General features: G+C 44.5%; 3 protein-coding genes across 3 annotated transcripts in view; 2 read left to right on the top strand and 1 right to left on the bottom strand.

Moving 5' to 3' along the window:
* LOC143339681 (NLR family CARD domain-containing protein 3-like) overlaps positions 1 to 22,534 on the bottom strand; it is a 371,505-nt gene that overhangs the window by 293,975 nt on the left and 54,996 nt on the right. The window lies entirely within an intron of this gene.
* Positions 201 to 10,258, top strand: LOC143339867 (melanoma receptor tyrosine-protein kinase-like). The gene is made up of 16 exons (XM_076761388.1): positions 201 to 285; positions 2,383 to 2,534; positions 2,971 to 3,154; positions 4,051 to 4,185; positions 4,318 to 4,386; positions 4,897 to 5,015; positions 5,858 to 5,999; positions 6,630 to 6,737; positions 6,810 to 6,936; positions 7,303 to 7,376; positions 7,567 to 7,657; positions 8,646 to 8,845; positions 8,938 to 9,070; positions 9,259 to 9,349; positions 9,883 to 10,040; positions 10,135 to 10,258. The coding sequence occupies exons 1-16, from the start codon at positions 201 to 203 to the stop codon at positions 10,169 to 10,171; spliced, it is 1,905 nt and encodes a 634-aa protein (XP_076617503.1). The 3' UTR covers positions 10,172 to 10,258.
* The window catches only part of LOC143339683 (melanoma receptor tyrosine-protein kinase), a 31,109-nt gene continuing 25,849 nt past the window's right edge, over positions 17,275 to 22,534 (top strand). Inside the window, exon 1 of the mRNA XM_076761058.1 lies at positions 17,275 to 17,481. Within this exon, the coding sequence (XP_076617173.1) occupies positions 17,403 to 17,481 (79 nt within the window). The 5' untranslated portion in view covers positions 17,275 to 17,402. The remainder of the gene's footprint in view (positions 17,482 to 22,534) is intronic.

The following is a 22,534-nucleotide window of genomic DNA, read 5'->3' as shown; positions in this document are numbered from 1 at the left end:
GAGGTGTGGAGGTACAGGAGGTGTGCACTTCTCTGCAGAGCGTCGTTAATCCACCAGGATCCGTCGTTCGGCTTCAGTCCTTCCTCACAGCAGAAGCTTCACCGTCTCTGCTGCTGCTGCCGCTCATGGAGACACTTTCTACGCTCAGCCTTCATCAGAAGAACAACTTGGAGGAGTTTCAGTAAAAATCAGCCGCGGACATGAAGTTTTGTGGAGGCGGAGCGGCGCTGCTGCTGCTGCTGCTGCTGCTCGGCCGCTGCTGCTGCACCAGCCCCGGCAGGAGAGGTAGGACCGAGTCCGGGACGAGAGTCCGGGGAGAGAGCGTGAGTCCGGGGAGAGAGAGCGTGGAGAGAGCGGGAGCGTACAACTACAAATACAATTACAGAGCACCGTGTGTGTGTGTGTGTGTGTGTTGGTTTAGGCAAACTTCTAAGTTTCAGGGTCAGACCGATTTGGTTTCAGGTCATCTACCTCTCTGTCTGTGTGTGTCTCTCTGTCTGTCTCTCTCTGTCTGTCTCTCTGTCTTAGTTCAACTTTTTATATCAGTCTCATTTGTCAGTCCAGGACACAGTTAGCTTAGCTTAGCACAAAGACTGGAAGCAGGGGGAAACTGTTAGCCTGGCTCCATCAAAACAGAGAGAATCCACCTTCCAGCATCTACCAGCTCAGTCTGACTGACATGTTGAATCTCGTTGGGACAGATCATAAACCTGGCAACCCATAATAGAGCAGAAATTCACTTAAATGTGTTCTTTAAAATGACTGTACCTCAGTGAAGTCCAGGATTGGCTTTGTTTGTGGACATGAATGGCTAAATGAATGGATTGTAATATTTCAAGGTGTTTCGATTGGTTAACCTTGGGTTGAGGGTTTAGTCCTGGAAACAGCATAAAAACCGTCCTTTCAAACGGCTTTCATCTTACTCGATCAATTTTAATGAGGAAACTGGAAATGTGTCCTCTGCCTTGGTGTTTGACCTTCATTCAAGGTTTAATAAACAAACCCCCACCCACACAATGCTGTTTTCATCATGGTTTCAGGGACAGGATGTAGAAATGGTCCCTGTATGACCTCTGTACCCTCCGTCCAAAGCCAGCTGTCCAGCTTGTTTGGTAACACAACAAACAAATACATTTTGCGTTGTTGTTTTTTTCCATTTTTCGTGTGAATTCAAATTGGATTGTTGAGAGGATTGAGGCAGATTCTGCTCAAAGCCCCAAACCAGGCTGTCATGTTGAAGGTGATGGTGGATTCAATGAAGCACCTGCAGAAAGTCAGTAAAACTGATCGGTGGATCTGGAGTTTCTCGGTCACCTAAGGTGCAGTACCTTCCTAATTCTTCTTGACCTCAGCACAGCCTTCGATGCTACGGATCATGACATTTTAATGATCCGTCTCCAGTACAAGCTTGGTGTTGATAGAACTGCCTTGAACTGGTTCACATCCTACCGCAAAAGTAAAAGCTCCTCTCTGAACATAGAAAACGTTTTTGTCACCTCCAATTAGTCTCTCCTGCGGCATCCCACAAGGTACCATTTTATGTCCCCTTCTCATTCATTTTGTCTTTGTGCGTGCTTTCTGTCAGCCAGATCCTTCAAAAATACATTTCATGTGGCTGTTAGGCATGTGACACAAAGCTTTATCTCCCCTTGAAACCAAATGACCAGTCCAATCAAGTTGGAACTGGCTTGAGAACATAAAACATTGGACGGCGCAGCTGAATGAGGGCAAATCTGAACTTGTCCTTTGTGGCCCCCTGACTCCGTCAAAGTGATTGCCAACAGTCTTGGCAGCCTGTCCACTCATGTCAACCCCCATGACAAAAACCTTGGTGTGATATTTGATTTAAGTTTGACAAGCCAGTTAATGCAGTAGTAAAAGCCATTTTCCCAGTATTTCTCTCTTTCAGAGATCTTGAGACAGTCAGCCATGCCTTTATGTCCTCCGGCTTGGACTGCTGCAACTTCCCGTATACTGGGATTAGTCAGTTGTCTGTCTCCTGCCTGCAACTGGTCCAGAATGCCACAGCCAGGCTCCTGACCAGGGCTTTTGTGTTCCAGGGCCATCCCCCCACCTCCTCTTGGACACTCAGCACCACAATGTCTGACCAGTTGTATATGTTACCATCCTTAATTTAACTGAACTGGAAGCAGGCAGATACCATTTAGGCTAATTTAAGGAGGAGATAAATGATCTTCTCCAGACTGAACTTGTTAAAAAACTGATCTGAAGATGAAGGTTTTCCTCATTCATTACAATACAGCCAATGTGATTGAGAAAGTAGCACCACCAAGTGGCCAATAGAGGAAGTGCAGCCAAACACACTTCAGCTCTGACATCAGTAACATCTGTCTGCATGTCTGTCTGTTTGTCTACTATCAGTTTGTCAGGGAACAAATAATGTCCTAAGCATTAGTGGGGGTATTGATCATCACTATGACTACCTGGTGAGGATGTACTCCAACTGCTCCGTGGTCCTGGACAACCTGGAGATCACCCACACCAAGGAGCACCACGACCTGTCCTTCCTCCAGGTCAGTTTCCAGTGCTGGATTTGTTGTGGTAGCATCAGTTTTTATATTGATCTCTCCAGGCAGCTGTTGCTGCACACTTACGTCATCTTTCTTTCTGTCAGAGTGATATTTTCCTCCTGTGGTGCTGCAGATGTGATCAAAAAGCTTTTTCAAAACTCTCTTTATGTTGCATTTGAGGACCCTCTGACTTCTGTGAACTGATGGTCATCTGCCAAACAGTACTGAAGAGCTCTGTTGCCAGAATACTCAAACCCAGAAGAGAAGAATAAGCAAACATCGAGGCTGTGAAAAGAAAATTGCAATCATTTAAATCATTATTATTAGTTTGCAGTTACCAGGCGAAAAGATGGAAACTCATCAGCATGTTCCTTTTCAGAACTGAAGGCATGTCTGAGCATAAGACATTAAATACGATCATCTCCTTCTCTTTCTTCAGTCCATTGAGGAAGTAGGCGGAAACGTTCTGATCGCTCTGAACGAGCCTGCAGTCATCCCATTGGTCAATCTGAGGCTGATTCGAGGCCAGAAACTCTATGAAAACCAGTTCGCCCTGACGGTGATGGTGAACTACAAGAACGCCACTGCAGGGCTGAAACAGCTGCAGCTCAGCAGTCTGACAGGTACACACACACACACACACACACACACACACACACACACACACACACACACACACACACACACACACACACACACACACACAGCAGCAAGCAAGTAAGTTGGATCAGATTCACACTTAGACATCCCAACATATAATTTCATTTTGCATGTGTGGACTCAGTTTAGCAGGACTAAATTACTCGTGTGTCTCATACGTTCATTCAGAGACCACAGTGATCATTAAAGGCTGCAGTGTCAAGCTCCACTACAAGATGTATAAGACGGAGAGAGGAGACATGTAGGGGGGAAGAAAGAGACGACAAGGTGTTAAAGCTGTTTAATTGTTAAGATGTGTTGAGACTGTTAAATTGGTTGAAACTGTTGTGAAAAGAATGTGAAATGGAGTTAACAAAAAGAAGAAAAAGGGAACCTCCAGCTCCACCTGACTTCCTCCTTTGCTCTTATCACGATTGCTACGGCCACTAGAGGTCGCTGCCCAACAATAAACGTGAATATGGGTGTAATATCCTGCTTGTTGTCTTTCTAACAGGTTCATTAGACACTGCAACATCCAGACCTAACTGGACTGATTTTTAATTGAAGTTCCCTGAGCGAGGGACAACATCCACAGCTGGTGGACATCTGCCCTCTACTGAGTGCACTCTCTGTCTGATTGGCGAAAGATGTTAATACTAGCAGCAATAACAAAAAACTTTGTCAGACTCTGACGGATTCCAGCTTCAAGTTAAACTGATGCAGCACAGCTCTACACAATGTGGTTGGTGTGTGTTGCACTTATGTGTCACTCAATGTTCATGTGTAAGTTTTGTGTTAAACTGGACCCTCACATATGACTGGAATCCAGTGACTTGACTTGATGAGTTTTTTCTTGAACTCCACAAACTTCTCCTCACAGAGATCCTGAGAGGAGGAGTAAAGATGATCCACAATCCCTTGCTGTGTAACACTGACACCATCCAGTGGTGGGAAATCCTGGACAGAGACAGCAATCCCAGCTTGGTTTTCGAGAAGGGTACCATCATACGTACATGTATGTAGAAAAATGATGAGGTTACCTCATTAAGTTGTGGCTCCAATCTGTGGAGTTTTAATGAATATTCGTGTGTGTGTGTGTGTGTGTGTGTGTGTGTGTGTGTGTGTGTGTGTGTGTGTGTGTTTCCAGGTCAGAAGTGTGACAAAAGGTGTGCTTACAGGTCTTGTTGGACACCAGGACCGGATCACTGCCAGAAATGTAAACACACACCTTTGTCTCATCGTCCACCTGCTGTACCTTTCCTGTCTACGTTTTCCCACCTTTGATCTTCATTTTTTTCCTCTGTTTCATCTATTCTCTCCCTTCCTGTCCTGTCCTCTGTCTCTCATTTATCAATTTAGTTGGAACTTCACTTTAATCAACATTTCAACCTAATTGTTGTTCCCCAGAACATTTCAAACCTTCACATTCTACCAGCACTTGCATTTGCCGTCCTGTCTGTCACACTTCTTGTTATCAATATACCATTAAATACAGAGATGAAGTGCTGTCTGTCACAGTTTGAAATCAAATATGAGATCACCATATTGAGTTAATTGTCTTCAAGATTCTATTAAAAAACATTGATGTGTCAAATATCATTCTCCATTTTTTCCTTTTGTCTTTGCCTGGACAAATGAACAAAACTAACAAATGAATAAATAAACATTCATATCATTGATGTTGATGATCTGCACGGCCAAAAATGTCTCCATGTGTCTCTATTAGTCACCAAGTTGCAGTGTGCGAGTCAGTGCAGCAGAAGGTGTTGGGGTCCAAAACCCACCGACTGCTGCCATGAACACTGTGCTGCTGGCTGCACTGGACCTGGAGCCACAGACTGCCTGGTCAGTGTCTGTTTGTTTGTGTGTGTCAGTACTGTCGTCCAGTACAGCTCGACCACTGTTTCCTGTGAGGTGTCCAAGTTCTTAATGGTCACAAATGTCAATGACAAAAAAAGTTCAGCAGAGTCTCCTGTCTCTCATGATAATCCCATCTTCATTAACGAAGACCATGCCAATAAGATACAGATTTATAATGGCTAAGCATGTATAATGGATGGAGGAGAGCATAGATGATGAAGGATAATATATTTGGATGAGGGTCAAGGGATGAAGGGAAGGCAGGATGTAGGGAAGGAGGGATGAATGCACGAGGGGTGAGGTATAAGGGGATGAGGGATGAAGGGAAGCAGGGATGAAGGTCGAGGGATGAGGAGGAGGGCATGAGGAGCAAGGGATGAAGGGATGGGGTCATGGATGGATGAGATGCGATGATGGACCACTGTGAGATGCTGGCATGGATGGAATTCATTGCAAATCTTTAGACAAAAAGCGTGGTTGAAGAATGCCAGTAGGACATGGTGCCCTGTGGATGATTTTGTGAAGACCTTAATTCCACGGATGTAGACTTGTACAGTGAAAATTTTAATCTTGAGAATTAATCGGAAGAGGATCTGAGGCTTGTCTGAGTTTCTGGAATGAGAAGCAGGAAGGTGAGTCAGCAAGCAAGGTTTTGTGGCCTGGGATGTGGAAGGCACGGATGATGGACTGTTCTGTTGGAGTAGATAGTGATAGTTGTCTAGGACCATTTGTGCCCCTGAAGAATGGCTGCTGCCCCTGAAAATAAAGCTACATGAACACACATTGAAGGCACTGTCTTTCTTTTTGTCTCTCTGCTTCTTCTTCAGGCCTGCAGGGAGTTAAATGATAATGGGACCTGTAAAAGTGCTTGTCCTCCTCTGACAGTCTATGACCACAAAACCCGCAAGATGGTTAAAAACCCAGACGGCCAGTTCTCCCTCGGGGCGACCTGCGTCAAGTCCTGCCCCGGTATGGACTTTAAAACCTCAACTTTGAGATCATCCCAGTATTTCATTCTAAACTGATATATTCATCTAATCACATTAGCAAGTCAGACAGTGTCAGACAGAACAAATAACATTTGAATGATTTAGCTGAAGAATTTGTGACAGTTGAACAGACACTTCATCATATTTGTGTTTCCAGGTGTTTGGGAGTTCTACTGCATATGTTTTAAAGCAACATAAAGCCTTTAGTGTCTCCAGAAGGAGCTCTATAAATATCCTCAAGTGATGTCACTTGAGTCAGTGTCAGCTGAAGACTACACGTTTGAACCTGAAACAAACCTGTTGGTGTGGGGTCAGAAAGAAGTGAGCCGCCCAGACCTCCTCGCTACATTAGCTGCTGCTAGCACAACACACCTGAATGTCTGGACATTGAGTGGTCCAGTTGCACTGCGGGTAATGTAGGTGCCAGGTTTTGATTAAGAAGGATTTGTGCAATTTAACAAAACAAACAAACGAACAAACAAACAAAAGCCTCTGTTTCTGTTGCATCAATTTTTTTTTGCTGTTTTTGAGTTTCCGAGTGCAATGGTAAACCAAAAAGGTACTTTTAAAGCTTTTAATAAAAATGTGCTTTGTCTTGGTTTAAATCTAGATAACTACATGGCAAAAGGTGGATCATGTGTCTGCAGTGCTGGAATGTACGAGGTGGAGGAGAACGGAGTCCAACGCTGCAAACCCTGTGATGGACCCTGTCCAAAAGGTAGAGAAAGACACGGAGAGACAGACCTGAATGCTAAACAAATAACCTGACTGAGTCTTTCTCTTCCTCCAGTCTGTGACGGACTCGGGGTTGGTGCTCTGATCGAGGCCATAGCCATCGACAGCTCCAACATCGAATCCTTTAGAAACTGCAGTAAAATCAATGGGAACATTGAATTCATTGACATCTCCTTTACTGGGTGAGATCCTCTTCACTGCCTCACTACATGAGCTGCTCACAGGTTTAATGACATTTTCAGGTGTCCTGGTTACTTTGGACAAACCACAAAGATCTTTGTGAATTGCAGTTTCTTTCCACCCACAAGTCAGAAGTCTGACAAAATGTTTAAGCAGTGCTTCCGCTCATTTAGGTTGACCTCAACTTTGAGACCAGGTCTACCTGCATGAACTGTTGATGGTACTTGAACTTCTGTCTGCAGCTGCTTCAGCTTGATGTCTGAAACATAACTTTTAACTTTCTGATGTAAAGTGAAGGAAAAGAGCAACTTTTGTGATCAATGACATCAACACTTGAACTATTGGTTTCTTTTCATTGGCTCCTCCAGGAATGAATACAATAAAATCCCGCCCATGGACCTGGTGAAACTGGAGTATTTCAGGACAGTGAAGGAAATCACAGGTAGGTCAAAGGTCATCAATGCTTCTCTTCTCGAGTAACACTGAATTATTTTGTTGATTTTGTTGCGATGATGGAAAGACCTGTTCTAGAGGGTGGTTGATCTCATTGAACAGCAGGTACAGTCAGTGTGTGTGTGTGTGTGTGTGTGTGTGTGTGTGTGTGTGTGTGTGTGTGTGTGTGTGTTCTCCAGGCTACTTACTGATCCAGTTCTGGCCAGAGAATCTGACCTCTCTGTCAGTGTTTGAGAACCTGGAGATCATCAGAGGAAGAACAACACGCGCGTGAGTCACTTGATAAATACGTTGTTGGTGAATGACCTCAGTGGTCAGCATGATGATCAGATTCACAGTGAGGTTTGGAAACATTAACTTGAATATGTGAGATTTTAGATTTGTCACTGACTGATTATGAAATGTTGACGATGGAATCGTCCTTAGAAAACTGTTGGGAGAAGGGCAGGTACTTTCAAAAAATACTTGCCAGGTGATTGGATGAACCAGCTGTCGGTCATGGGCTAACTTCAACCAGTCAGATCAAAGAACCAGATGATGTTGTCGTAGGACTCTCACTCTGAAAACAACTTTTCCATCAAGAAAAGCCGTCAGTGCTGCTCTTTTCTCTTCTTTCAATGAAGAAATACTCTCCAGTTCTGATAGAACTGTAGCAACATCTATGCTAACATCTCTAGGAGCCACCATTGTTTCCAGTGAACAGTCACTGCTCTCGCTGTCCAGTCCACACCCATAACTGTCAAATAGTTCCTCACAGGACACCGATTGATCCGAAACAACTGTGGTTCACCCACAAGTGCAGAACCTAAATTGTGTCCAGATGGATTCTTGCGTTGCGTTGGTTTTGGTTATCCTGAAATACTCAACACGTCCTGGTTTTTGTGTCAGCTTTGACTTTTCAAGTACTGACCTAAAACCACCAGGTTTCCTGAGTCTGAACCAAGTGCTGAGTGTCTAAACAGAACCATAAAACCATCATCACAAGTTCATTGCCACTATGTGTCCCACAAAATGTATTTTCTGATGCAAATTAGTTGTGCATGAACAGATTTTATAGGAGGCAGGATGTCAGACAAACTAACCATAAACAGGACGGATTTACCATCCCTTCCACTGATCTCATCATGGTGCAGAATTCAACTTGTCCTACCACACCTCCACACCTCCTCAAACCAGAAACAAGTCTTTGTTTGGACTTGAACAAATATATATGAATAGATTTTCTTCATAAACCTCATACTGAATATTTCCTCTCCAGTTTGCACAGTTTTTTGGTGATAGGTGCAAAGCACCTCCGCTGGCTGGGTCTGCGCTCTCTGAAGGAGGTGAGTGCCGGCGGAGTGTTGTTGAAGGAAAACCCTCAGCTCTGCTACACCCAGGCTGACCAGTGGACCCGCCTCTTTAGATCCACCGAACAGATCATCAGCATGCGCAACAACACCCCCACTGACGTCTGTGGTGAGTTCCTGCATGTGTGCCGGGGTCATCACCACCATCACTGTTTAGTAAAGTGAATGAAACGAGAAAACCTTCCTGTCTCCTTCACACAGAACAACAGAATCGAACCTGTGACGCAGAGTGTTCAGATGAGGGCTGCTGGGGTCCAGGTCCCACCATGTGCGTCTCCTGTCGGCATTTCAACCGCAGGGGGCGCTGTGTGTCGCACTGTAACCTGCTGCAGGGGTGAGACAGACCTTTGAATTCTGCTATTTGAAACAGGCTAATATTAGAGACAGGCTGTAATTCTTATTTAACAGCTGCTTTTATTCGACAGGTTACCTCATATGTTTATGAATCTTTGATCTGACTGTTGTGTCCTCTGAGGGCTTCCGTCCTGTCTGCTGACCTTTCTCTCTATTCTTTTTCTGCAGTGAGCCCAGAGAGGTCCAGGTGAACAGCAGCTGTGTGGAGTGTCACCCGGAGTGTCTGCTGAAGGCCGACATCCCGACCTGCCATGGACCGGTCAGTCCACCTGCTGGGACAATACTGTCTGCTGGGCTTCATTTCTGGTGTACAAATATTACTATGTGCAGTAACAATGGTTTAAGACTGTCAGAGCAATTTAGCTGCCCTCAGTCACAAGATTAAATATGAAAAAAAAAATCATATATATATTTATATATAAGATCGATAGTCCATTTAGTGTCACCCATGTCTTCTAATTAGTAATAATTAGCAAGTAGTTAAATCAACAAATTTTAAAAGCAAAGTTAAAACAGAAAAAAGTTGGAAGTTAGAAGAAGGAACTGATCAAGTATCAAGAAACAAAATGTCACCAAATTGAATCCGTAAAATAATGAAAAATAATATTTCATAGGATGTTTTGTATTGCTTGTTTTTTAAAAACATTTAAAGAAACAAAACATCTGATCAGATCCAGTTGAGCCGTGCACTCAAAATTCTCAGGTATCATCTTTAACAACTGATCATATTTTGTGTAAATTACTTCTGAACACATCTTACTGCCTCCACTCCTCCTCCGTCCCCACCTGCAGGGTCCAGACCAGTGTTCCCAGTGCGCCCACTTTAAAGACGGTCCCCACTGCGTGCCGCACTGCCCCCACGGTGTGCTGGGAGACGGAGACACGCTGATCTGGAAATACCCCGACGGGACCGGCCAGTGCCAGTCCTGCCACCAGAACTGCACCCAGGGGTGAGACACGCGTTGCTGATTGGTCATTCAGAGCTGACTGACAGAAAAGTGGCTCAAACTTGAATGAAGGTGTTTTGTGTCTCTGTGCCTGCAGGTGTTCAGGTCCTGGACTGTCCGGATGCACTGGTTAAAACCACAACTTTGGCTTTTACTCACCAAAACTCAACATTACTGGAGATCACAGAGAAGCAGCTTGTTGTAGATTGTTTCTGTTCTCAGTAAACCTGCATGTTGTTTTGAATCCTGTCTGTGACCTGGTCTCATTTTATCACATGAATATTGATGAGATGCTGACATTAGGACTCTCAGATATTGTTGGAAATTGTCATAAACATGTGAAAGTAAGCAGTAAATGTGACTCATTTAATCCGACTAACATTGCTGGAAAACTTGTTGCTTCCTATCCACCCACCTGGCCCTCCCAACTCCCCTGGGCAGAACATACCCATAACACCCTGCAAACCTCTTCTACAGGTATGCCACCTTTTCTCTATGGATATCAAGCCTTCGCTCTTCCCACCTCAGCAGAGAAATACCCCAGTTCCATCAGTTCAAACACTGCTCTGTTGGTGCCACAAGACCTGGCACTGAGCCTGTTCTGCCCTGCTGAGAGTCTCCGCTCAGTATGAGCAACTAGCCAACCATCGTCACACCCCTGGAGGCCAGGTATGACTCTTTGCCTTTACTTTAAAAACTGATGCCAAGAAACTGTGTCTTAGATACATTCGACCCTTTGTTTTGGAGATCGTCAACCCTGCAGAAGTCCACCTGAAACTTCCCTGTACCATACTGACCCACCCATCATTTCACATGCGCCACTTCAACATTGTCTCCACCAGTCTTCCCAGTCTAAAGCTCTGGCTCCTCCACCTCCCTCTCCTTGCGTCATCAATGGCCACCTTGCCTACACAGTCTGTGGCCGCGTGCTACAGTACCTCATTGATTGTGATGGATATGGCACGAAGACGAGATGCTGAATGTCTCTTTGCCTCATCCTTGACCCTGTCGTCATCTGGGAGTTTCACTGTCGGCATGCAGATCAGCATGTTGGTTACTCCCATCAGTACTGATGATTCCTCCTCCATCACACCTGCATATGATGCCCGTCTGCTTGTTGGTAATGTGTTTTGGTTATTTCCTGCCTTTTTAGTTTGAGTAAGGGTGCTCGTTGCATTCCCTTCCCTCTTGCCCTTTGTCTCTTTCTGCACACCTGATCATTATCAGGAATCAGCACGCTGCCTGCCATCAAGCCATCACCATTCCACCACCAACAACCTTGCAGCAATGGCCAGTCCCTGATCGTACATGAAAAAGTGGGGTGAAATTTTCACAGAATGGAACAGAGTCAAAACTTAACTTTATTATCTGTTCTGTTTAAATATCAAACTTGACAGGAAATTTTCACCTGCAGCCCTTCAGCTGTTACACCCAAGAATCAGTTTTAGAGTCTGACAGATGATGTACAGGAGTCGTAGCAGAAGTTCCTGTGGGCAAGAAGGATTAGAAAGCCCAATGTTTAAATAGGTCAATCTGGGCTGATTAAAGTGTGTTGCAGACCCCTGAAGCTCACTGGAAAGACTCAGACCAGCATTCTGAAGTAGACCACGTCAGCTTTCACCGGTTCTCCGGTCCATCAAAGCCTCCGACTGGCTCTGACTGTCAGAAAATGTCACTGTGTTTGATAAAGAGCTTGGCCTGTACCAGCTCTATATGGAAGTGTCCTGAGACAACTTCTGTTGTGATTTGGCGCTATATAAATAAAATTGAATTGAATTGAATTGAATTGAACTGGAGTTCAGATCAGCACACTGATTCAAAACTGATGAGTCAGCTGTGACGAGTCACGACCACAAAAAGCTCGTTCAGAAATAAAGACGAAGCTGAACCAACGTCAGACTCTGTAAATTGCTGCTGTTAAGATTTGGTCATTTGAAGGACCCAAAGTGCCGATCTCTGACAGAGAGAACAGGAGACCAGAGAAAGTCAATCGTTTCAATGAATCTTCAAAGAATGTGCAAACAGACGAATCAGAAGAATCATAGAACGTGGAGATCTCAGAGGAGGAGCAGCCTCACAGACGCACTGACAAATCGACGAAGACTGGGCGAGGCACCAATGCTTATATCCTGAGGCAGCAGGTGAGTCTTGATAGAGAGCGGCAGTACTCAGGAGAAGAGGAGGGGAAAGGGGGAAACACAAAGACACTATGGGGAGAAAGGAGGGAAAACTGTGGATGCTCACAGCTGCAGAGTGAAAACACTCTGGTCGAGCTGACGACCAGTCTGTAACAGAGGGCAGTGAGTGAAGATCGACCTCAAACTGAAGAGGAGGAGCTGATGATCATTGGAGTGAAGACTGCCTGAACTGTCTTGAACACTCTGTGGGTGAACTGCAAACAAACAGCTGTTCTATCAGAAGTCAAACAGGCTGAAACATCAGCTTCTTGTTCGTGTGTTGAGTGTTTGTTACTGACGGGCTGCAGCCAGCAGGAGGCGCTGCCTGCCTTCAGAGCAGGGGGAAGAAACCGTGAAGCTGCTCCACCCATCCACACTGCTGTCAGCATGTACAGAAGCCCAGGGCGGACATCATTCAATCAAATCTAACTTCACAGTTCAATACAGGCTCTAGACTGGATGTCATTGTTTGAGAGGTTTGATGTATTTTCAGATTCCCACTCGTTTCTGTGGAGTCAAGCAGAAACCATTAAATCAAGTGCTTATATGGCTGAATAAGACATGGCATGTGATTGTCATGTCACTCCCTGTGTGTCCTGTCTCTTTCTCTGCTGTCTCTAAATAAAGGCCAAATCTCCAAAAACACTTTGGTTTATGACCAAATACCCACAGATCTAATAACACTCCCATCAGCTCCAGCTGTGCTTCGTGGTTACTGCCAATTATCTATGTTACCATGCTAAAAAGCTATATCGTGAACATCAGTAAACCTGCTAAATATTGCTGCGTTAGCATCGCCACTATTAGCATGTATCATCAAAACATAACTTAAAGTGCCAAAAGTGAAAGTACTCATTGTGCAGAATGACCCATTTCAGATATAATGAGGTGATAATATGATTGTATTTTGTATTATTACTGTGAATCCGCAAAGTACCTGAAGCTATCAAATAAATGTTGAGAGTAAAAGTACAATTTTTCCCTCTGAGGAGTAGAAGTATACAGTAGCAGAAAATGGAAATACTCGAGTGAAGTACATTCACTCGATAAATGTGTTTGTGAAGTGTTTAATGATGCAGAAACACGTTAAAGAAACATCGATTTCTACTTTACATCATAACGTAGAACAAACAGCAGCTTCACTGAGGTCAGTGTTCAGCCTGAGGACATTTTCACTTCTAATGGTGGATATTGATCACACACACACACACACACACACACACACACGCACACGCACACTATATATATATATGTGTGTGTGTGTATGTATGTATGTATGTAATCCTCATTCTGAGGTCTGGCTGTTGTGTGAAGCCATCCGGGCTCATTAGTTCCTGTTCCTCTGTGTTCTCCTCATCCTCCTCTTCCTCTGTGTGTTTTGAGGTTAGACTCTCCTTGAACTGAGCGTCACATGAAGAAAAGCACACAGAGAAGTGAAGCAGAGCAGCTGCTTGAGGTGAAGTTACCTTGACAGAGCCGCTCCATGTAAAGCCCAGTAAGTATTCAAGACTTCGCAGACTCGATTCTTCGTCTCACCTGTGTGCTCTTAGACTTGGTGTGTTTTTACTAAAAGAAGCTCAGTGTTACATGAGGAAGGTCTTTATGTTCCTGTTTGGAATCAGGGATTACAGACCTATAAACTAACAAGCTGTGAAACATTGAAGACTGAACGGCTGCACTGACTGGTTTGTAATGGTTGTACTTGTGGTATTAAAGAATCTCTTATGAGATCGTCTTATTATTATTCTGCCTGTGTTGATTTATGAAGAAAGAAGGAGACAGCGGCTCTCACCTGTGTTTAACCTTTACGGTAACGTGTTGCTTCTGTCATGTGTTAGCCCCAAACACTGAGCACTAAAAATGTTTTGCTGCTTTTTGCTGTTCATCTTTCTTTCTTTTCTTTCTGTTTATTTGCCTCATCCTGGTCATTTAACTAAATTTCTCTGCAGCTCACCTCCCCCCATCCATTACTTTGCACTGAAAGCTCTCAGTCGATTAACCTGATTCCACCTGCAAACACGTAAAGCAGCTAAAACACAGGAAAATCCTGATTTAACTGAGCGAGCGCAGAACAGCGGCTGAGGAGGAAAACACCTGCAGAGGAAGGAAGAAGGTGATCGTGATCACCAACCACAGCCGATCTGATGCTCAGATTACGTTCTTCTCACAGAAGGACTCATTAATGACGTTAAACAGACGGTTTCTTGCTGACTGCTCAAAGCACCTGCACAGATAGACTGCAGGGATGGAACCTCTGACCTTCTGATCGTGGACGATTGCTCGAATGCTTGAGATTTAATGTGAGCTCAGGAAGTTTCCTCCTTCAGCAGATGAAGGTGAAAACAAACTGCACCGACGTCAGTGGGCTGCAGTGAAGTCAACGACATGACAGTGAAGGAACAAGAAGAAAAACAGCGAGAAGATGGCGACTTCGAAGTGTTTCTGGAGTGTTTCCTTCGTGAAATACCAGACTACAAAACGTCCTGCAGGAGAAGCAAAGCCAGGTCCGGACTGTCTGATGAATCCAGCAGTTAAATGTCTAATAAAGGCTTTTATAATCTCACAGGCTGAGAGCTGTTTTTTGACAGTAGCTGTCTAGAAGACCAGTTTTTGTGAAGAAACTTTCCCACAGAGTTTCCTCATTAGTTCAAGGTTTTTCTCAGACAGATAACAGATAAGGCGTGTGAGTTGTAACTTGTTGAAGAAGGCATGCAGAGACACTGCAGCTGTCACACTGATGGATTAATCAGACCAGATGGGGGAAACCAAACTGCTTCTGTGTGTGTTCATTTAAAAAAAAAAAACATCCACACAAAGTGAAAAACATCATTTCAGTCACAAAAACAGCTGATTTAAAGAGACAAGATTAAATCTTTTGGGGTTTATTTAACAAGTTCACAAGATGCTTGGTACGGGTGACTGATTTTTCAAAATAAAAGCTGTAGATCTGTTTGCTGGATTCCTGTTCTGCTTCCATGATGTTTGTGTGGGAAGGACGGACAAATGCAGTCGACACGGCCAACGAAGACTTATGGAAGGGGGGGCAGGCAAGGGTCACAACCAAAGTAAACAGCCATACACAAACAAAATCCAGTCTAAAAAAGTCTAAAAAACAATGTAGCAGGAAAACTTTCAACATAAAACAGGAAACAACAAAACCAAACTGACCAGATCATGATGGCTTGTGACATTAGAACGTGGTCTTTGTGATGACCAGGTGAGCAGAGTCAAGCCTCACCTGAGCTCAGTCCTGACCCACATGGGAACAGTGTTGAAGTGTTTCTGCCCGGCGACACACCGTCAGGTTTCATTAGGCACGAACGAGCGAGAAAATCCATTAAGGGCTTTTTTTCTGCTTCCACAGATGCTTTGTTGGCAAGAAGCGAACGGCTGCACATGAAGGATTTTAGGTAAACAAGAGAAAACACACAAAGCAAAGAGGAGTTATTAATTATGAAATCAGAAAATACTGCATTGTGGGTGAAATCGGTGACCCCATTAGCATGAAAACACATGCTGAAGAAACAGAGGCGAGCACAGACAAGGACAAAAAAAAAAATGTAAAAGAAGTCAAATCTGGAAACAGGAAGTCTGAGTTCTGCAGCTGCTGGACGTGATGTTTTTATCTCGTGAAGTCAGGAAATGTGAAAAATTACCATTTACAGTACACACATTAAAGTACTTTAAACTATATAAATGAGCAAACAAATATTGGTGTGAATAAATCCAGTCTGTGCGACAACATGAGTAGAGCGACGCCTTGTTCGAGTCCTTCCTGTACAGGGTTTTCAGTCTCATGGCAGCAGCCTCGAGGCAGTAATCAGTACTTCTCTTCTCTCAGACTATTTCAACAAAACACTGAACAGTTGTGATCAAACCTCTTTTTAATAAGACCAATTCAGACACTTCAATAAATAACAAGACTGACTAAAATCACTGGTTTCAATGGTTTCTGCAGGTTAGAGACGACTTTGTGTTGATTCTTAGTGATAAATCTGAATGAACGGCAGGAGTCCCCCAAGGGTCCGTCCTCGGTCCAGGTTCATTCAGCATCTATTTGTTCTCACTAGCTCTGATTGTAGAAAACAGCTGAATACCTGAGCGCCGCTCGTCTGCTCAGGTGGATGTTTGCTCTCTTTGTCTCATCGAGTTCTCTGTTTGTGTTTGACAGCAGCTGTTTTATGTGTGTCATGTTTTCAGAGACGGGGACGGCAGGTTCGACGGGTCGGATTTCCACAACTCACCATTCAGTGGAAAATTAAAACTAAAGGTCACACAAAACATCCCTGTTATCATTAACATGTCAGAGCGCTCCGGACATCACGGACAGGAGATGGAAGAAGAAAGAGATTCTCACCTCACTTTACTGTAAATAAAGAGACACACGAGCTGAGATGAGCAGCTGCTGCAGTGACGAAGAACCTCCATCATTTACTTCAAAAAGTAGCAATACTGCACCATAAAATATACTCAAAGTATCAAAAGTGAAAGTACCCATTGTGAAGAAAACACACACACACACACACACACACACACACACACAGAGAAAAATACCCACAAGGGAGTGAGACTCCACAAACACATAAAACCAATAACATAGAAGCACAGCGAGCGCAATGTTTAACCCAGAGTCAAACTGATTTTCACACATACTTGGCCGATTGGAGAGGGTGGAGAGGGTGGAGAGGGTGGAGCAGAGTACCTCTTATTGATTTCCTGTTTGTTTATTTATGCTGCTTTTATATTTGCACTTTGCTTCAAAGAACATGATGCAGTTTAACCACAGAAGTGAAATCACACACAAAGAAGAGAACACTGGACACACACACACACACACACACACACACACACACACACACACTGGATTTATGTTATCAACAAAGCTAACTGAATCTGAATTACAGAGAAAGAGCGGTGTGGAGGCAGAGGAGGAGGTGTGGAGGCAGAGGAGGAGGTGTGGAGGCAGAGGAGGAGGTGTGGAGGTACAGGAGGTGTGGTGGTACAGGAGGTGTGCACTTCTCTGCAGAGCGTCGTTAATCCACCAGGATCCGTCGTTCGGCTTCAGTCCTTCCTCACAGCAGCAGCTTCACCGTCTCTGCTGCTGCTGTCGCTCATGGAGACACTTTCTGCGCTCAGCCTTCATCAGAAGAACAACTTGGAGGAGTTTCAGTAAAAATCAGCCGCGGACATGAAGTTTTGTGGAGGCGGAGCGGCGCTGCTGCTGCTGCTGCTCGGCCGCTGCTGCTGCACCAGCCCCGGCAGGAGAGGTAGGACCGAGTCCGGGACGAGAGCCCGGAGAGAGAGCGTGAGTCCGGGGAGAGAGAGCGTGTCAGAGCGGCAGGGAGGGAGCCGGAGTCCGGAAATGTGTTCGCGCAGATTTGTTGTGAAAAGTCGTCTTTTCAGGAAGTAATGTAGATAAAACTTTTTGATCTGTTGGTGCAAACTGATGAATATCTGAGACACATTCAAAAATGATGTGAACAATAAAAACAGCGGACACTTATGTTCCTGTAGAAGTATGACAAAATGTTAAAGTAATAAAAGAAGTAAAACCTTCATAAAATAGAGATGTAGGTGAGCATCATAAGTGTTGGTTTTATATGTTATTAGAATATTGTGGGAATTTAAGAGGAAAGTTTCATCCACCATAAAGAGCAAAAAAGACAGACTCACCGCTGAGTTCAGGAGCTGATGTGTGATAAACGTGCTCCAGTTGATCTGCCGTGATGATGGTGTCGGATTATGATCTCAGTTTCATCCTATTAGAGTGTTTTTACCGCCAGAAACAAAGCAGTCAGTGCAGTAATGACAGTTGGGATGAGTGTGGGAATAAAACACCAGGAGACAGAAAGTCAGAACATCACAGGAACCTTACAGGAGATAAATTTCCTCTAAACTGATTCAGACTGAATTATCACCAATTAAACGCTCATTTCCGGCTGTTTTCTTTGTCTTTGAGCCAAATGTCCAAGCTCGTATGTCCTCGCTGCAGGCTGGATAACCTGTATCTCCCAAACATGGACTCTTGTGAAGAAGTGCAACAGAGCTTCAGCTAACGGTTCTTCTCATGATCCATCAATCGTCTGATTGTTTTCTCAGTGAAGCCATTGATCACTGAAGTTATAGAATAACAGAGAATTGTGTTATAGGATACCACAGCTCAGGGAAATGTATTTCAATGTTTTATTCAACCAGAACCCCAAAATATTCAACTTCCTGATGAGGGAAAGCACCAAATCCTCACAGGAGAAGCTGGAAACGCTGTTTTGTATAAAAATTGTGTGAACTGGTTAATCAGGGATCAGAATAGTTGCTGATTAACGGACTAATCCTCGCAGTGAAACAGCCTTTGCTTTGACCTTAAATCACCGGTTTATTTCTTCTCTTTGTTTACGATGAATCCTGTAGTTTCAGTGAGTCTGTGATCCCTTCTTGAGCGCCACCTTCAGGACAAACTGTGTGTTAACCTCCACTGTTTGGGGGCTCTGAGAGGAGATGAATGACCATCTGTTCCTCAGTCTAATGCTGTGGCTGTAATAAGCACTGCGGCCTGTAGGCGGCGCTAGCAGGAGACGCGAAAATGGTTTTAATCAAACAATCTGTGAATGTTTAAAATGCTTCACTGTCATCCAACCCACAGTCCCAGAGCCAAAGACATGATGTCCGATTTCAGAGAGGACGAATAAAACCAGTAAACGTTCACTTTGGACGAACTGGAATCAAACGTTTACTTTGACCTTTTTGTTCAAAAAGACGTGATCACTTTGTTTTTCGGGAACCAGCTCGAAACTGAGATAAATGATTGTCTTCCTCCCTGAACCCCTTCTGACTGGATGGTCGGTAGCACAAAAGAAAAGGCAGGCTTGCAGAGCATCATGGGAGTTCTGAGTGATAAGTGCAGGATGAGGCTTTCGACCAATCAGGTCGTTCAGCTGAAATGAGAGTTTATTCTCCTGAAAGACGGAGAAAATAAATAACTGAATGAATGATGGGAGGAAACGCTGAGCTCAGCTGTTCAGACTGTTATCTGAGTGTGTGTGTGTGTGTGTGTGTGTGTGTGTGTGTGTGTGTGCGTGTGTGTGTGTCTAAGTGAAAACAGCTGACTGCACTCGCTCTTTGTCTCGACAACAATTTGATTATGAGCAGGATGTTTTATGACAGTGTGTTTCTGTGACTTTCCTTGTCTTGAATAGACTGTTGTTGTGTTGTTACACACTCAGCATAGAAGGACAGACAGACGGACGGATGGACGGACGGACGGACGGACGGACGGACGGACATCTCAGCCTCATGTCAGTGCTGAAGGTTCATTTCCCCCAAACCTGCCGACCAATCAGAGACCAGGATTCTCTGTGGCCGTGTTGATTTTATTTAGGTTTGAATATTTCAGGGTTGCTTCAGAGTTATTGTAGAGCTCACTGAGGACGTCCTTGACGAGGTTGTAGGATTCCTTGAGGAGGTTCCAGAGGTCCTAGAAGATGTGGTACAGGCCCCAGAGGAGGTTCCAGGTGGATGTGAGCAGAGGTTAAACTGTTGATTAAGGTGTGTGTGTGTGTGTGTGGGTGTGAGTGTGATTCATAGAGTTTTTACCCATAATGCACGGTGTCAGACCCAGTGTCTGTGTCCAGCTGGTCCACATGTTTCATGATGTAATTTCCATGATTTCCAGCAAACCTCTGCAGGTGATCGCCCCCTGTTCTGATTGGTCGACAGACCTCAGTGATTATAATCTGCACAGTCAGCAGCTTTCCTTGGCGTGTGATTTCTCATCAATACAATCATGAAAGCAGAGTGTGTGTGTGTGTGTGTGTGTGTGTGTGTGTGTGTGTGTGTTGACGTCAGAGCAGCTGGTTGGTTTTCTGTGTTTGTTGAGTTTTTTCTGGACGTTGAAGCTTCGTGAAGGGTTTGAACTGAGAGATCTGACCTTCAGACTGCCAACAGAAACCTGATGAATGTGTGTGTGTGTGTGTGTGTGTGTGTGTGTGTGTGTGTGTGTGTGTGTTAGCCTTGTTCCCATTGAGTTTGACTTTTGGGAAGGACCTTGGCCGTGTGTGTGTTTGTCTTTGTGTCTCTACGTGTGTGTGTTTGTGTGTGTGTGTGTGTGTGTGTGTGTGTGTGTGTCTTTGGAAGCGGCTTAATGAAACATTGACAATAAAGGAGACGTTTGAGCCTTGTGGTAACCGTGGCAATGCTGTTAGCGTACCGAGCTGAACCGTGTCGACTGAAAACTGCGACAACAATCAGCCGGATCGAGGACAAACTGAGCTCAGTGAGCTCAGGGAGCGATTATGGGACAGCGGGCCCCTGAAAGAGGCCCCAAGACTGAAAGAGACAAACGACTCTTTTTCCTGCGTCTTCGTGGTTGTTTTGTCTCGTTGTCTTTTGTTTGTCGGTGTGTGACTCCGGCCTCCTCACGCTGTTGGTCATGAATTTCATCGTCATGTGTCTGCTGGGTGTTAATCGTCCTCTTTACAGCAGAACACACACACATCAAGACGACCCGGCTGAAAGAAATTCAAAACATTGAAGTGGACGAGAGGAAAGAGAAGCCGAACACAAACTGACCGTTTCCTGCCTTTATTTATTAGATTTTAGTGACTTGTACAAAGATCCAGCAGCGCGGAGGTTTTTAATCCGTCAACCTGTTGGTGAATGAAGTCATTCCAGTTCGGCCAATGAGCTCGCTAAGAACGAGCAGCAGTGAGACAGGTCTGAGGACGGAGCAGCTCGTGTGCTGTGGACGTTAAATCGGTGATGTCGGGCTCTTTAGGTAAAGATGACGCGACTTTGCTGGCCGTGACCTGCAGGCAGCAGCAGCAGTGTAACCTGGAGGATTTTCAGAGCTGGAATGTGAAGAATGTGAATAACGAAGCTGAGAAACCTTTAACAGGATTACACAGGCAACACGTGAACTCGGTGTTTGAGGCAGGAGGACCAACGCGTCCTCGGCCTGTTTGACGCTTCCATAATAAACTGCTGTCACTGCGGGCTCAGTCCCCGGAGGTCAGAGGTCACAGAGCCGCATCTGCAGCTGGACTTCTGCCGGCTGTTTTCACACATATGACCTGCAGCATGTGTCAGCGTGAGGCGGCGTTTCCTAGAATTCACACTTTAACGCCTCAAAGCGTTTGTGAAACTCTGTAAAAATAAATCAACCAGAATCAATCATCAATAATCAAACTGTGTTCACTGACAGCAGTTTTCTGAAGAGTCTCTGAGTTCATGTGTTCATCTCCTTCATCCAGTCATGTGTTCACAAAGTGGTGAACTCGCTCCATCCTCTATGAACCACTGAGTCTTTCCAGGACGCCCCTTTCATACCCAATCATGATCCTCTCACCTGTGACCAATCAGCCTGTTTACCTGTGGAATGTTCCAAACAGGTGTTTTTGGAGCGTTCCACATCTTTCAGTCTGTGAAACGTGTTGCTGCATCAGATTCACAATAAGAGATATTTACAGAAATCAATGAAGCTGATGAGGAAGAACATTCAATATATTGACTTTGAGCTGTTCTCAGGTCAGTTTGCGTCTGAAGGTTTTCACTTCTTGTTTTGTTGTTGCGTCCCAGCATCAGTTTTGTAAATTGTGTCCTCAGATCAAACCTCAGATCGTCGCCTGACTCGTCCCGTCTTTCTTGTTAGAGTATAAATACAAAGTGTCTGTACGTCAACTTGATATGTTGCCCTTTGGGATTTAATACTTGAGTGATACCAAACACGCTTCAATCAGAAGTGAAGCTTCTTTCCTGGCTCCTCGTGTTCTGTGGTGTTCCACAGGGTTCAGTTCTAGGGCCTGTGTTATTTCTTTTATGGAAAGAAATCCTCTTCATGTTCATGAAATTAACAAAAAGTCACTTTTTATTTGAAATGGGACCCACAGGCTGTGTCTCGTAGGGGATGTTTCTGAGACTTTGTGGAGCGTCTTGTCGTCTTGTCCCTGACTTGAGGCAGCGGAGACTCTGGATCTGTGCGAACAACTGGAACACAGTCAAACAAATAGCGTTGACAGCATTGTAAGCATAAACTATGTGAGCTAGCAGGCTAAAAACATCTGGCTGAACCAGGTGTGGTCACAGCCACAAAGTATTTTCGGATTACGCTCAAAATAAGTGAAATTGCGTGTTTGTTCGAATGAGTTAAAACTTGTCTTTTTGAAGTGTTGGTTGTTTGAGAACCTACAGCTGAATGAATCAAATATGAAACCCTCCAGGTTTCATCAGCCGCCTCGGCCAAGTCTGTAATCTGGACTCATTTGGCTTTTGTTAAAGAGAGACCGTCCTTGACCTCAGAGGTGAGTTCAGACAAAGTACCACAACAAA

Source organism: Chaetodon auriga, chromosome 21 (genome assembly GCF_051107435.1).
Source record: "Chaetodon auriga isolate fChaAug3 chromosome 21, fChaAug3.hap1, whole genome shotgun sequence".
In the NCBI taxonomy this organism is placed as follows: Eukaryota; Metazoa; Chordata; class Actinopteri; order Chaetodontiformes; family Chaetodontidae; genus Chaetodon; species Chaetodon auriga.
The sequence above is the reverse complement of the archived record's forward strand: the minus strand, read 5'-3'. Positions and strand labels throughout refer to the sequence as shown.